Source organism: Archocentrus centrarchus, chromosome 4 (assembly GCF_007364275.1).
Source record: "Archocentrus centrarchus isolate MPI-CPG fArcCen1 chromosome 4, fArcCen1, whole genome shotgun sequence".
NCBI lineage: Eukaryota > Metazoa > Chordata > Actinopteri > Cichliformes > Cichlidae > Archocentrus > Archocentrus centrarchus.
In genome coordinates, this window is record NC_044349.1 from 34,841,226 (window position 1) to 34,857,653 (window position 16,428).

General features: G+C 40.7%; 1 protein-coding gene across 4 annotated transcripts in view; it reads left to right on the top strand.

Moving 5' to 3' along the window:
• The window catches only part of cdc14ab (cell division cycle 14Ab), a 35,899-nt gene that overhangs the window by 16,911 nt on the left and 2,560 nt on the right, over positions 1–16,428 (top strand). Inside the window, exons 7-15 of one of the 4 annotated variants that reach the window (XM_030727249.1) lie at positions 580–642; positions 3,162–3,249; positions 4,649–4,879; positions 5,680–5,818; positions 11,858–12,044; positions 12,872–12,972; positions 14,247–14,294; positions 14,393–14,521; positions 14,849–15,209. In XM_030727249.1, the coding sequence (XP_030583109.1) occupies positions 580–642; positions 3,162–3,249; positions 4,649–4,879; positions 5,680–5,818; positions 11,858–12,044; positions 12,872–12,972; positions 14,247–14,294; positions 14,393–14,521; positions 14,849–15,209 (1,347 nt within the window). The remainder of the gene's footprint in view (positions 1–579; positions 643–3,161; positions 3,250–4,648; positions 4,880–5,679; positions 5,819–11,857; positions 12,045–12,871; positions 12,973–14,246; positions 14,295–14,392; positions 14,522–14,848; positions 15,210–16,428) is intronic. The other 3 variants (XM_030727251.1, XM_030727252.1, XM_030727250.1) reach the window with 3 other exon arrangements.

Below are 16,428 nucleotides of genomic sequence, written 5' to 3' on the forward strand. Positions count from 1 at the left end.
TTTCCACTTCAGACTCTCCAATTCTTTTAGCAGATTACCGTTACATAAAAAGCCCAGTGCGGTCACCTGGATGAGGAGCTGTTGTATTACAGGAGCGTGACAGAAGCCAATCAAATAGCAGCTCTGTGTGTGCATGCGCTTGTGTATTGTGATCAAAGTGGAGCAGCAGTGTGAATAAAGCCATTCAGTGTATTTACATGGATTCACACTGCTAATTTTTATGGTTTTAAGGAAAAAAAACCTGACAGCAGCTAAGTTCTGTGTTCTGCCCTGCGATGGACACCCCTGTCCAGGGTGTACCTTGCTTATGGTTCAGTGTGAACTGGAGTAGGCTCTTGCTCTCCCACCTGGGTATTCAGTTAAACAAATGAATGGAGGAAGATCGTTTTTAACACTTGATGTACATCCTATACACTGACCTCCTGAATTCTGGAAGCCATGGACCACACTAAATGTTTACTTATGTAAGATGCTCTTCCAGGCCTTTACTGCAGCTGCCTTCCAGCTTGGTTGTGGCTCTTTATGTCCTCAGCTTTGTTCAGTTTATCTGTTTACAGTGTCAGCTGTTCTGTGTTTCAGGCTCTGCAGCATGGCTTCTTCAACTTTGAAACCTTTGATGTGGATGAGTATGAACATTATGAGGTATGAATACATCAGTAGTATCCAGCTGCTGCCTAGGTTTACTTCATGAAGTCACAGTCTGTTACATTCAAGTAGGAGAAGGAAAAGCTTTTGACATAAAAGGCAAACACAGACTAACTCCAGACAAATTCTGTTTATATTTTTTAAATTAAGAATTTTCTTTAAAAAAAAATTAATACAAAGTTCAGTGTCCTTATTTTGCATACTGAAAGCACGATGTTAACTACTGTCTCACGTGCTGTAGACAAAAATAAGACTGTAGATCCCTCTCACGATGACAAGAATCACTTTGAGTGCTCAAGTAGAGACGTACTTCATAAGAACCAGTCCATTTACATTTACTGTTTACCGAAATCATGAGTTGAGCAACTTGGCACACAGGTACGTTTTAGGCCCCTGTAGGCTCTTTTCTGATATTATGACATCATGTTGCCCAGCAACCACTTGTATTGACCTAATGCTATGAATAGGTCATACAAATGACCCTTTTATAGTGTTTATGCACCTTTATACAGTGCTAAAAAAATACACTTTGAAAACACACAAGATCTCAATAGGGAAAAATCATACTGGATATCTATAGTGATATGGACTGATTAATAATTTAGGAATAAAAGGATGCCACATCGTTTGATGGAAATGAAAATTATCAGCCTACAGAATTCAAAGACACCCCAAAAATCAAAGTGAAAAAATGATGCAGCAGGCTAGTCCATTTTTGCTGAAATTTCATGGCAGCAACTCAAAATGGTAGTTTGTATGGCCCCAGTGTGCTTGTATGAATGCCTGACATCTCCTGATGATGGCGGATGATGTCCTGGGGGATTTCCTCTCAGATCTGGACCAGGGCATCACAGAACTCCTGGATTGAGTGAGACATAATGTCCCAGCAGTGTTCTTTTGGATTTAGGTCAGTCGAGCGTGGGGGAGGGGGGTCAGTCAATGGTATCAATTTTTTCACCCTCCAGGAACTGCCTGCATGCTCTCACCATACAAGGCCAGGCATTGTTGTGCACCAAGAGGAAGCCAGGATCCACTGCAGCAGCGTAGGGTCTGACAGTGGGTCCAAGGATTGTTACCTGATGGCAGTCAGGGTGCTGTTGCCTAGCCTGTAGAGGTCTGTGTGCCCCTCCATGGATATACCTCCCCAGACAGCACTGACCCACCACCAAACCAGTCGTGCTGAAGAATGTTACAGGCAGCATAATGCTCTCCACAGCTTCTCCAGACCCTTTCACGTCTTTCACATATGCTCAGGGTGAATTAAATTAAATTCAATTTTATTTATATAGCGCCAAATCACAACAGTCAGTCATCTCAAGGCGCTTGAACCTGCCAATTCTGGTATTCTATGGCAAATGCCAATTGGACAGTGAGCATAGGGCCCGCTAGATCACGTCGGGCCCTCAGGCCACCCTCATGAAGTCTGTTTCTGATTGTTTGGTCAGAGACATTCACACCAGTGGCTGCTGGAGGTCATTTTGTAGCTCTGCAGTGCTCATCCTGTTCCTCCTTGTACAAAGGAGCAGACACTGATGGGTTAAGGACCTTCTATATCCCTGTCCAGCTCTGCTAGTGTAACTGCCTGTCTCCTGGAATCTCCTCCATGCTCTGAGACTGTGCTGGGAGACACAGCAAACCTTCTGGCAGTGGCATTGATGTGCCATCCTGGAGGATTTGGACTACCTGTGCAGCCTCTGTAGGGTCCAGGTATGGCCTCATGCTACCAGCAGTGACACTGACCCTAGCCAAATGCAAAACTAGTGAAAATAAACAGTCAGAAAAGATGAGGGAAAAATGTGAGTGGACTCCACCTGGAAAACCATTCCTGTTTTGGGGGTGGTCTCATTGTCGCCCCTCTAATGCACCTGTTGTTAATTTAATTAACACCAAAGCAGCTGAAATGACCACTTCTGCTACTTACTGACCAGATCAATATCCCAGAGGTTTAACTGACATGATGCTAAACTCTGAAAAAGTTTTCCTTTTATTTATTTTTTTTTTGAGAAGTATACATTGAATATGCTAAATCATATCATTTTATGTGGTTTTGTCAGATGCATGTTATTGACATATATAATTAAGCCTTAACCAATGTATTGATAATGGAAGTTATGAAATCCTCCTTTACTATATGGGTGTATATTTGATTAAGCAAAATACCTGTTTTTCATTATACACTTAATGGGCATTAGTGTCTGAGTGTAGTAGTGCACTGTTTTTTGTTTGGCTTTTAGACAGTTGATGTAAACATATGATTGCCATATTTAAATATTTTTTATATTTACTACTTCTATTTGTACTTTTCTTAATGTGATTAAGTGTATCAGCTTGCCAAAAGCACCAACAGACCAACCAGTACTGCAGCATGGTGATGTACTAGTAATGCTGATGAAACATACCTGTTAGGACACAGCACATTATTAGTTTAATCTTAACAAGTATTCAGGATTTTGACTACATCTTCAAAAGAGTTTTTTTGTTTTTTTCTTTTAAGCTGTGTTTCTGTTTGTTGGCAGCGGGTGGAGAATGGAGACCTGAACTGGATTGTCCCAGGGAAGTTTTTGGCCTTCAGTGGTCCTCATCCTAAGACTAAAGTAGAGAACGGTGAGTGAACATGTTCAGGCTGCAGTCTCTTTCCTCTGTAATAGCAAGCCAGAATGTCTGCAGCCAAACATGTTTTGTTCTAGCATATATTACCACTTTTGTGTGTGTGTGTTATCACACTGGCAGACTACAAACTGCAGTTTGAGCTTCTGATGATGTGACATCATCAGAAGCTCTTTCTTTCTTTCTACCATTCTTTCTCTTTCTTTCTGCGTTTCTGCCTGTAGTGATACGGACGCTGCACCAGTCCGTCGCGATAAAGACATTGTTGACCGTAAAAGTGACGCTGTCCATTTATTGGCTGATCTATGCTCACCTATGATCACAAGGAGCCAGTTGGGGTGGTTCAGGCATCTGACCAGGATGCCTCCTGGGTGCCTCTTGGGTGAGGTGTTCAGGGCATGCCCTACTGGGAGGAGGCCCCCAGGGCAGACCCAGGACACTTTGGAGAGATTATATATCTCAGCTGGCCTGGGAACTCCCGAAGGAGGTGGCTGGGAGATGGAAGTCTGGGTTTCTCTGCTTAGGCTGCTGCCCCCCACAACCTGGCCTCGGATAAGTGGAAGAAAATGGATGGATGGAATTTGCAGCAACACTAATTTTGGGTGGTTACAAAAACAAACAAACATTGTAATCCATAATCTCAGTGTCTTTGTTATTAATTTTGGAAGCCAAGTCTTAGATAAAACAAGAATGTCAGTATCTATTCTTTCACCCAGATCCACTTTAGAAAGAATACTTGTGATATTTAAATGAATAATACCAAAGCCAGCTCTAGTGTTAAAGTCATGAGGTGTACTCAAACCGTTATAATCTAGATGTTTATTTTGGCTTTGCCCTTATTCACGAAGGGTCAGCACAGCAGATAGTGCCACATATTTGATTTGGCAGACTGTTACACCAGATACACTTATTGATGCAACCCCAAAGGGTTTGTGTCTTCTCTGTAGTAATACAGACTGATTTCTCCTCACCTCTGTTCTCCTTGGGAGATGAGGGAAGAGAGGAACAGACGTCATATGGAATGAAGAGGTCAGTAAAATGAGATCTCCAGTGATGTGTGTGATTAAGTTTGAAGAACTTCAAAAATATTTAAAATCTCAGTTTGTTCATTTTGAAAGCAACACAAAATGTTGCTTTGCTTTCCAGACTGCTCCTGCCCCTCACCCTCACATGGATACAATACTCAGTAAAGAAGAATATTGATAAATTTTAGTTCAGTGCAAGTTAAAAAAAAATTCAAGTCCATTCTGAATTTTTAGTCCTCTCCAGTCATATGATGATGATGCTGACCAGGAAATCAGGCCAGCTGGAGAACAGTTGTGAATAAATTAAAGTCAGACCACCCAGTTAGTCTGCCAAGGAAAGCATTAAAGGGTATATATTCTGCCTCCTGCAGGTTACCCTCTACACGCCCCCGAGGCTTACTTCCCATACTTCAGAAAACACAATGTGACGACTATCATCCGTCTTAACAAGAAGATCTACGATGCCAAACGCTTCACTGATGCAGGCTTCAACCACTACGACCTATTCTTCCCAGATGGCAGCACACCGAGCGACATCATCACACAGCGCTTTCTACACATCTGTGAGAGTACAGACGGTGCTGTGGCCGTCCACTGCAAGGGTGAGAGACCTCCCGTCCTTATGTCACCTATCTGATTCTGTGACGTGCTTGTACCTGCTGCCTCAGGTGAATTATAGATGAGGATAGCTGTACAAGCTGTTCACACCTCTGTGCAAAACACACTTTGGATATTTAGATTTAGAAGGAGAAATCTGTCAAAGAACTTGGTTCAGCCTCAAGAAAACCAAATAAAAACTGTTCACCATGTTACTCCTGGAAACGTCCTTATTTAACTTTCAGCATTTAAAACTGCTGAGCCACTAGTTTCTTAAAAGTTTAATCACAAATAAAAGATTTGAATGGTTAAGATACTATATTTAGTCTTAAAAGTTAGACCACTATAAATATCCCATTGAACCCGGTAGCAGACATAGCCAGTATTACAGAACGTCACAGGACATCTCTCATTATCAATTGGATCATGTTACAGTTTCCATGATCATAAATTTGCTAGGGGTCACTTGGGTCACAGTGACCTAAATTTCATTCAGACTGAGTGCAAGGCTCATTATGGACATCTGCGTGCCTGCCAATTTTTTTTAATCAGAGGACTTGTCCAGAGAGACACTAGATTATGATATATCTATGAATGCACCCTTTAGGCAGGCTTTAGGAGTTTAACAGGAATGATTACCAGTCTATGGAGTCTGCAGTGGGTCAGTGTTCATCTACTGAGTTTGTCATTGAAACAAAGAGGATGTTTTTTATTTTATTTTTTTTAAGGAATGCTTCTGAAATGTTTGAGGTTTACTTAGATGCTGCTCTGCTGACTCACTGGTTCACTTGTGTCTTTCTGTCAGCTGGTCTGGGCAGGACGGGGACTCTCATTGGCTGTTACCTCATGAAACATTACCGCTTCACAGCAGGTGAGGCCATCGCATGGATACGGATCTGCAGACCGGGCTCTGTGATTGGACCCCAGCAGAACTTCTTGGAGGAGTGGGTCTTATTATTTATTTGATTGATCTACTTTTAATTCTTGTGCTGTTTTCATCTTTCAGAAATAACAGCAAACTAATTCTTAAGAAGGAAGAAAACATAACAAAATATTCAGTTGTGTAATGTATCAAACTTTTGCTTTCAAAATTTATTGAAGATATGCCCAAAAACATACACGTTGTGGTCAGAAGATTATATGTGGTCATCGTGGCCATGCCCCCCCCCCCCATTTTTGGCCAAAGTGGCTTTTATCTGTAGTGGAGAGAGACAAACATCAAACCTGCGCTGCCCACACTGCAACGCGGCATATGCACGTGGTCGCCGGCTTCACCACTAAGCCACCTGGGTGCCTGAAAATTTTGGGCTTTTAATGATTTCTTTGAACTGTTCTTTTTCCAGGATGGAGTGATTGCACAACATTCATCTTTACAAAAACAAGAATTGGGTGTACAAATTTGAATTTATTGTGGATTTTCTTTTATCTATGTAACATGCATACAGGCTCAAATGTATACATACACCCCCACTAATATATGGTTATCCCCCAGCACGTTGGACCATGATCAGATGATCTATTATAAAAAACAGTTTTGATATGCAGTGGGATCATTGTTCCGTTTGAACACAGTTGTGGCCACGTTTCAACCGTCTAGGTCAGGGGTGGGCAACTCCAGGCCTCGAGGGCCGGTGTCCTGGATGTTTTAGATGTGTTCCTGAGCCAACACACCTGAATCACATATAGAAGTCATTAGCAGGACTCTGGAGAACTTGACTGCATACTGAGGAGGTAATTCAGCCATTTGATTCAGGTGTGTTGGATCAGGGACACATCTAAAACCTGCAGGACACCGGCCCTCGAGGCCTGGGATTGCCCACCCCTGGTCTAGGTGATGATTTGAGGTGAAGTTGAAGAATTTGGAGGTAGTCCTCCTCCTTTATTATTCTAAGTACTTGTGCGCTGTACCAGTGCCACTGGCAGCAAAACGGCCATAATGCTACCACCACCATGCTTGACACTTGGTAGAGTGTTTGTATTTTTGACAGCCTCACCTTTTCTTGTTCAAACATACCTCTTGTCATTGTGGGCAAATAATCAGAATTAGAAAAATTTATTGTCCATTGCAAAGGAATGGAAATTTGTCTTAAACATGGCTCTCAGTGTATACAAATAAAACAGAACATAAGACACAGTATAAGACAACACATACCAAGATTAAAACCTCATTAAAAGATTGGAACATTATATAAAATTTAATTATGAGTTGTTGATAATGTTAATTGCAGTTGAGATGAATGATTTCTTGACAATAATGGTCCTGGCTGCAGTGACCCTATAGTGGCGACCTAATGAGTTGTGCTAACTGCCTCAGTGTGGAGGTCTGACAGTAATGATTGTGTAGTGCCAGTTATTCTGTTTGAATAACGATGAGAGAGAGCGCACAATCCAAAAACGTGAAGGCTGGGTTTCGGGCCAAGGACTAAAAAAGGTCCAGCAAGGCTCCTGGATAATAATATATTTAATACAAAAACCTTTAAAGAGAGTAACATTTCGGGTACAGCTGCCCTTCCTCAGACTTGACAAACAATGAAGGTAACATGTTGTTTATACACACCCACATCTAAAAAGGGTCATGTGATTGTAGGTGCCTTCTAACCAAATCAGGAAAAAGCAGGATAGCAACAGCTAACAACAAACATGTACAAAATCAGTAATCAAAGTGAAGGATATAAGCAGTGGTATTATAAAAATATTCATGTACAAATGTAAACATATTATTTGGCAATAAACAATCAAGGTAGATAATCAATAAGGAGTAATGAATAAAGCACGTGTATAATCCTCATGATTATAAGAGTATCATGAAATAAGAAAAAAATATGAAAAAAATACTATTACTCAAGCCAATTAAAGAAAATTATAACAAGTACCTGCAATTCAAAGAAACGTAATTGTATATTGAAATGAAGCTAAATATATTTTAGCTTCATTTCATTATACAATGAAATGAAAAGCTTTAAAAGTAATAAGTAAAATCTTAAAATCAATTCTAAAAGTAATGGGCAACCAGTGTAGAGTCATTAATACTGCTGTAATATGTTAAGTTTTTTTGGGGGGGGGTGGCTTCTTGTAAGAAGCTGGCTGCTGCATTTTCATCATCTGATGTTTTGGTGTTCTCTGATTGATACCTGTTAAAAGAATGATTATCTGTGTGCCACTACAGCACCCCGAAAATCAAAGTGAAAACACTGCTGAAATTTTATTGCAGCAACTCAAAATGATACTCAGTAGTTTGTATGGCCCCCGAGTGCTTGTATGCATGCCTGACAACATTGGGGCAAGCATACAAACATGCGGGTGGCTGTGGGATCAAGGGGTAGAGCAATCTGCCAAAGTATCCTTGGGCAAGATACTGAACCTTGAGTTGCTCCTGAAGTCTTCATTGGACTATGAATGTGTATGAATGTTAGCTAGAAAGCACTTAATATAGAAAAAAGTGCTTGTATGACTGTGTGGTATAGAAGTAGAAAAGCGCTATATAGGAACCAGTCCAGTCCATCCATATGAGACAATGTATGATGTCCTGGGGGATCTCCTCCCAGATCTGGACCAGGGCATCACTGAGTTCCTGGACAGTCTGAGCTAAAACCTGGTGGCTTCAGATGGACTGAAACATAATGTCCCAGAGGTGTTCTATTGGATTTAGGTCAATCAGTCATGGGCGGTCAGTCAATGGTATCCATTCCTTCATCCTCCAGGAACTGCCTGCATGCTCTCACCATACAAGGCCAGGCATTGTTGTGCACCAAGAGGAAGCAGGACCCACTGCACCAGTGTAGGGTCCAAGGATTTCATCCTGATACCTAATGGCAGTCAGGGTGCTGTTGCTTAGCCTGGAGAGGTCTGTGTGTCCCTTCATGGATATGCCTTTCCAGACCATCACTGACCCACCATCAAACCAGTCATGCTGAATGATGTTACAGGCAGCATAACATTCTTCACGGCTTCTCCAGACCCTTTCATGTCTTTCATATGTGATCAGGGTGAAGCTGCTCTCATCTGTGGAAAGCACAGGGCACCAGTGGTGGCCCTGCCAATTTTGGTATTCTATGACTCCATGGTGCTGGGTAGTGAGCACATGGCCCACTAGAGGACGCTGGGCCTTCAAGCCACCTTCATTAAGCATGAACACATTACCCCGGTCCTTTCATCCCTTCATTGACTCCCTGTCCATTTTAGAATAGATTTTAAGATTTTATTGCTTACTTTTAAAGCTGTAAATGGACTGGCTCCTTCAAAATCTGAACTGCTTCACAGTCACACGCCTGTAAGAGCTTTGAGGTCATCTAACCAATTACTCTTACAGAAGCGTAAAACTAGATTAAAACAGAGGTGATCGAGTTTTTGCTGCAGCAGCACTGAAACCATGGAATAATCGACGTCTCCATATTCGCCCAGCTCAGATGATACATACATTTAAATCTTTACTAAAAACATATCTTCTCCTCTGCATTTGGGATAGGCTCCAGCCCCCCTGCGACCCTGAACAGGATGTACAGGATGTAGGCATCCGTACATCCTGTTCCGTATCCGTATTTTATCTTATTTATTGTCTTTTAAGTTAACTTTGTTGTTATAGCACCAAATCACAACAATAGCCATCTCAAGGCGAAATAAAATGTTCTGCTTTACAGCAGTTAAATTCTAAAACACTATGAAAATGACACAACTCACACAACTCTGCACAATTTTAACACAAGCCATTACTTGCACATCTGTAGCTGTCACAGATGTCACGCAGAAAGCAAAAGAGACAGATGGCAGTGATGTAAAAAGACTGCAACATTTTAATAAACAGACAACACAACAGACAACAATTTTATGAAAATCCAGTACACGGAATAATCTTCAAAGGTCTTCACCCAATAGAAGCACAGACAATGGTCTGAAGGAACATTCTGGCTCCCAGAAAAGCGCTCCTAAGAAGAAAAAGTTCTACCCAGCTCTAATGTCACAAATAGAGCAGTAGTTGATTAAAGATGAACTGTGAACTTGAGCTCACATGCCGTAGAACACTCAAAGTGAGCAAACAAGAGCTCCACTGCAGGACCATGGTATTGTTTCCAATCCTGCTCATTTATCTCAGTTTCCATACTGGTGCAACTCTGTGTTGGCCATCCAAACTGGGACCAGTACTCTGGAGGCTGGAACATGCTTCTTCTCCAAGCTGCATGTAGTCATCAGAAACGGCATTAGTGAAGGTCACAAATTTTCTTCTTATGGCCTCTGACAATAGACTCATCTCTGTGCTTGCACTTCTAGAACTCAGTGTAGCGTTCAAAACCATTGACCACAATATTTTTCAACAGAGATTAGAGTATGCTGTAGGTATTACAAAGACTGCGCTGCAGTGGTTTAAATCATATCTAATAGACTCCAATTTGTTCAGGTATATGGGGAGTGTTTTTCACACACAAAGGTTAATTATGGAGTTCCACAGGGTTCTGTGCTAGGACCCGTTCTCTTTACATTATACATGCTTCCCTTAGGCAGTATTATTGGAAGGCATAGCATACATTTTGCTATTGATGATACCCAGCTGTATATATCCATGAAGCCAGATGACACACTTTTAGTTTAGCAATTAGTTAAAATACAGGAATGTCTTAAAGACCTAAAGACCCAGATGACCTCTAATTTCCTGCTTCTCAATTCAGATAAACCTGAGGTTATTGTACTTGGCTCCACAAGTCTTAGAAACATGGTGTCTAACCAGATACTTACTCTTCATGGCATTACCTTGGCCTCCAGTAACAGTGAGTAATCTTGGAGTTATTTTTGACCAGGATATGTCCTTCAATGCATATATTAAACAAATAAATGGACTAGTTCTTATATAGTACATTTATTTGTTTGTAAATATGTAGGACTGCTTTTTTACATATGTTTAATATCTCTGGAATTAGAAACATCCTGTCTCAGAGTGATGCTGAAAAGCTAGTTCATGCATTTATTACTTCTAGGCTGGACTATTGTGATTGATTATTATCAGGCTGTCCTAAAAGCTCCCTGAAAAGCCATCAGCTGATCCAAAATGCTGCAGCGACAGTACTGACAGGAACTCCCATATTGGATTTTCTTCATTGGCTCCCTGTTAAATCCAGAATAGAATTTAAAACCCTTCTTCTCACATACAATAATAATCAGGCTCCATCTTATCTTAAAGACTTCATTGTACCATATCACCCCAATAGACACTTTGTACTGAATTGCAGGCTTACTTGTGGTTTCTATGGCATTTAAGAGTAGACTGGGAGGCAGAGCCATGATGCACTGAATATTTCTTCTTCACTCACCTTTTTTCACTCTGTTTATACCCCACTCTGCATTTAATCATTAGTTATTATTAATCTCTGGCTCTCTTCCACTGTGTGTTATTTGCCCTGTCTCCCTACAATCACCCCCAACCGGTCACAGCAGATGGCTTCCATCCCTGAACCTGGTTCTGACAGAGGTTTCATCCTTTTAAAAACGTCTTTTTCCCTTCCCTCTGTTGCCAATTGCCTGATCATAGGGGGTCGTCTGATTGTTGGGTTTTCTCTGTAATTATTCTAGGGTCTCTACCTTACAATGTAATCAACTTGAGGTGGCTCTTCTTGTGATTTGGTGCTATATGAATTGAATGGAATTGATTGAATTTTACCAGATGATCACATCCTCTTTCTCCAACAAGAACATAGCAGCTGTGGCTAGTTGACACCATTTGAGTTGTCATTCAATTTTTAAATTTAATTTTTTGCACTGAAACCTGTTCCAGGTTACGTTTGACTTAATTGTTTTTGTTGTTTTAACAAGTCCATCAACTGCTTTAAAAAATGAAAAGATCCAAGGTCTTCCTAAATTATCAACAATTTGATCAGTCAAAAACATTAATCTACAAAAGGTTTCTATTTTCAGGTGATAAAATTTGAGGCAAATACTAGAGTAATTTGTTGCAGTGCTAACTGAGAAAGTTAAATTATGTGTTTTTCCATTAACAGGAAACAGGCAGCACTGTGGTTGCTAGGTGACAATCAGCATTCCCAAAAAGCCAAGCTGGAGGAGAGAGCAGTACCTCATCTCATCAGCAGTATGGATGGGCTCACATTAAACCCCACCCACATCATCACAAACCCTAACCACAACAGCAACATGTCCCGATCGCAAAGCTCCGACCAGCTACAGGAGGTCAGATATACACATACACATACTGTATGTACATGCACGTATGCATAGGCCTGGTTGGGACTCAGACAGTAGAGCAGGTCATCTGCTAATTGGAAGGTTGGTGGTTCGATCCCTGGCTTTTCCAGTCCGCATGCCAAAGTATCCTTGGGCAAGATACTGAACACCGAGTTGCTCCCAACAGACTGTGCAAATGTTAGATAGAAAGCACTTAGATGTAGAAAAGAGTGCTAGGATGAATGTGTGTGAATGAAGACGTGCTGTATTTGTTTCAGTACTCGAAACTATGATTTCTGTTTGTCACCTGAACTTGTCATAACCCTCAAACTTCAGCCTTCATTATCAGTATCCTCAAACAGTCATTTTTATCCAAAAAACAGCCTGTGAAGTAATTCAGCAAACTCCCAAAATATTTGTTTGCACAGTTTAACATTGAGCTCGACTTCTGATGTATTTAGTTGAGTTGCGTTTTAAAACTGTAATTGGTATTCAGTTAGGTTTTCCAGCACTATTTAGTAAAGGCTTTTATTCACGATAGGTTATAATTGGAGACAGTAGTTTGGTCTTCGGCCACTGATCAAGTCAGCAGCTGTTGATTGATGGACCTTCTTGAAACAAGGAAATTATTAAATTTTAATTATAGATATCTAAAATTAGGCGTTCATTAGTATTCTTTAGTTAACATTAATTTTTTCCTTTATATTATTATTATTATTATTACTACTACTACTACCATTACTATTATTGTATCATTTATTTATTGTGAGTTTATTCTCAGTGTGAACTGTAACATGTCAGTTGTCATACAGTATGTTTGTTTTATCTTTCAGAGTGAGCTGACAGACAGCGGGCTCAGTCTGACTCAGGGAGACAAACTGAGAGCCTTAAAGAGCCGACGCTCCACCCGTCCAGCCACCACTGGGGCCCTGAGGTACTAAAACCAAACCAAATCACTACCGTCAGTTACAGCTGAAGCTGAAATGGCTATAACGATTACAAAATATTCTGTTCATCTGGATGTACCATTTTCAGTGGGAGAAACGTTTCATCACTCACTTCAGTCTCAGCTGTCTGCAGGTTTCCCCAACCTTATAAACAATAAATTTGCATAGCAAAGCTAGCACCATTGACTAACAATGGGCTGTGAGTTCAGTTTCATGATCATTAGTATGCAAATTGTCATGACCATTGATGAGTGGCCATGAGTACCATTCACAGAGAGTTGGGGAACGGTGCAAATAACAGGATTGTAAGCTGGTGAAGGATGAACGGGGAGTCGAAGAGGCCATTTGCATGAACAACCATCTGAACTGAGGAGGCGCCTTAGTACATCTTTTAAAATCTATCTTAAAATGCACGGATAAAGTGAACTCTCAGGTCCTGTGTCAGATCTGCTGGATTTTTTTTTTTTTCAGATATTTTTAATCTGCTGTAGATGGTTCTTTAGGCCTTTTTGAATCAGCTTTTCAGGGAACTTTTAGGACAGCCTGATAATAGGCAATCCTGGAAGTAAAAAAAACATGAAGTAGTTTTTCAACATCACTCTAAGACAGATGTTTCTCATTTCAGAGCCATTGTTCAAATTCAAGAAAGCAGTCTTGCATATTTGTTTTAATATGTGCATTGAAGGACATAACCTGGTCAAGTTTCCTCACAGTCCTTCCAGAGTAAATATCTGGTTAAACACCATCTTTCTAAGATTTTTAGGGCCAAGCACAGTAACCTCAGTTTTATCTGAAATTAGAAACAGGAAATTAGGGGGTCTTTATGTTTTTAAGACATTCCTGGAGTTGTAACTAATTGGTGTGTGTCATCTGATTTCATGGATAGATACAGCTTGGTATCACTGCATAGCAATGAAAATTTATGCAAAGCTTTCTAATAGTACTGCCTAAGGGAAGGCATGTATAGCGTGAATAGAATTGGTCCCAGCACAGAACCCTGTGGAACTCCATAATTAACCTCAATGTGTGTTTACATGAACAAATTGGAGTCTATTAGATTGATATGATTAGAAAGACGGTATACTCTAATCTTTGTAATAAAATATTATGGTCAGCGGTATCAAATGCTGCACTGAAGTCTAGCAGGACAAGCCCATGACACCATGCAGCTCATGAAAGGTAGCAGGCTATGATTTTTTTTTGGACACCAGATTTTGTCCAGATTGTATGAACCTGGACTGATGAACATGTCCTTTTTCAGAGTGGAGGAGATGAACATGCACAGTAGGTCAGCCTCACAACCTCTAAGGTACAATTTTACAAAAATAAAACATGAAAGTTTTCCTCTGTGCCCAGAATGAAACAGGAATCAGAACATTTGATCATAATTTGCATGTCTGTGTTCAGGCTGTCGATGGGGGTCAGTCAGGGCTCCACTTCCCCGCTCAAGTCTCCCAAGTTCCCAACGTCCTCCAATTCTGCTGCAGCCAAGAGGATTGGGAAGAGTCCGTCATCAACAATGTCAAACATCAGAAGGTTAGTGATCCCGCGGTACTTTTTTTAATTAGTTGGCTGATCTTCAGCTTTTATTCTAACAGTGGCTACATCAAATTGATCTTTTGGAGGTTTAAACTGGTTTAAACTTTTTTTTTTTTTTTAAGTGGAAGTAACATGAATGGGGTTTAAACTGGGATTTAACCAGTGTATTTAACCAGTGTAAACCACGTTTACAGTGTCTTAGAATGGGTTAAGTTGACTTGAATTCAGTTAAAGCGGATCCATAAAGATCCTGCAGTTGCATTATATTAGCTGTAGTGTATGTTATAATCATTTGTTTGTATGTTGCATACCTGCTTACTTCAGCTCAACTCTGAGCTCTCGATTGGCCAGCTCTCTCACTGATCTGTATGCTGCCGACATCGAGAAGGACAGGAAGACTCTGTACTCCTCTCTTCCTCCCCTGTCCTCCTCCTCCTCTTCTCTTTCTCTAAGCTCCCCAACTTCATCTTTTGCTCCACCATCTGTGTCTCGCTATGGTAATGGACCTCACAGTATGCAGCATGAAGTCAACAACAACATCAGTCTGTATGGCAGCCCTGCGGTGCCCCCTATGGGAAAAGGTTTGGTTCAGCTGGGGCCTCAGGACTTCAGGCCCTACAGGGGCCCTGGGCACTACAGCGCTATGAAGGGTCCCTCAGGACGCTACCTGAGCCGCTCCATACCTGTAAGTCCTCTGACACAGCAGCAGCTCAGCCCCTCCCCTCTGTGTTGCTTGGCTCTGTTTTCATATCACTAACACACTGGATGCAGAAGTAGACTTCCTTAATGCATGCACATGGTTTACTCAAGCAGCAACTGTCGGGGTTGAAAAATTAAGACAAATTTTTAACAGCCTGGTACATAAACCGGTTTTGGTGTCTTTACTAATTTTACCCTTCATAACATCTGGGGTGGGGGGTGGGGGTTATTCATTTACTTTTAGATGCCTCACTAAACTGGTTTCTGCAAGACTTAAATTTATAGGTATGGCTGATTTGATCAACCGGTATACCAACTAACTGGAGTCACTGAACAGGTCCTTTCCACAACATTTGTGCTGTTGGTGCCTTTTGGATAATTTTCAATAGAATTATCTAACATAATGTCTTGGTGTGAGGACGGACTGTAGGAGTTTGTGCTTCAGTTTTGGTGAGTGAAATTTACTAACCAAGCCCACTGCTGGCTCACCAAATTGCCAAAATATTTAAGCTGAGGCTTCAGAATGATGAGTCCAGAAACTAGTAAATTACAGCACAGGGATACGTCCTTCTTTTATATACAGTCTGTTGGTCCACAACAGCATAATATGAAAACTTAATTCATCAGGATATTCTTTCACTTTTGTTTTAAAATCCTGATTTTTGTGTTGTGGTTAGTTATGTTACAGCTGCCGCGTTTTTAGAGCAGTTTGACTCTCAGCCAGTAAAAACACAGCTCTTTAAAAACTGATGCGTCTGATGTTTCCAGTGTGTTTTTGACCCATGACCCTTGCCGTTTTCCTTTTCTGTCTCAGATGATTCTGAACTTATCGCTGTGCTGACTGCTCAGTAACAAAAAGTACAAGGATCAAATGACAGGATTAAAAAGCAGGATTAGTTGCTACCTGGTTCCATATGAAGACACAAAAGCTGCAATGCATGCGAATAACTGTTAACAGAAAAGTAATTGGCAACCATTCAGAAACTCCTGTTTTTATGTTTTATGTTCTCAAAGATTTTTACATTTTCTACAGTAACAGTCAAAAGTTTGGGTGAGTGTGTCCAAACTTTTGACCGGTCCTGTGTTTTGTACATTTTATTGATCAAATAATTATTGTAATGATCATAATTGTGCCAGTAATAAAATACCTGAAATTTGGAAGTTAAAAAAATAACTTGTCATTAGAACTCTTTAACAGTGTGTTT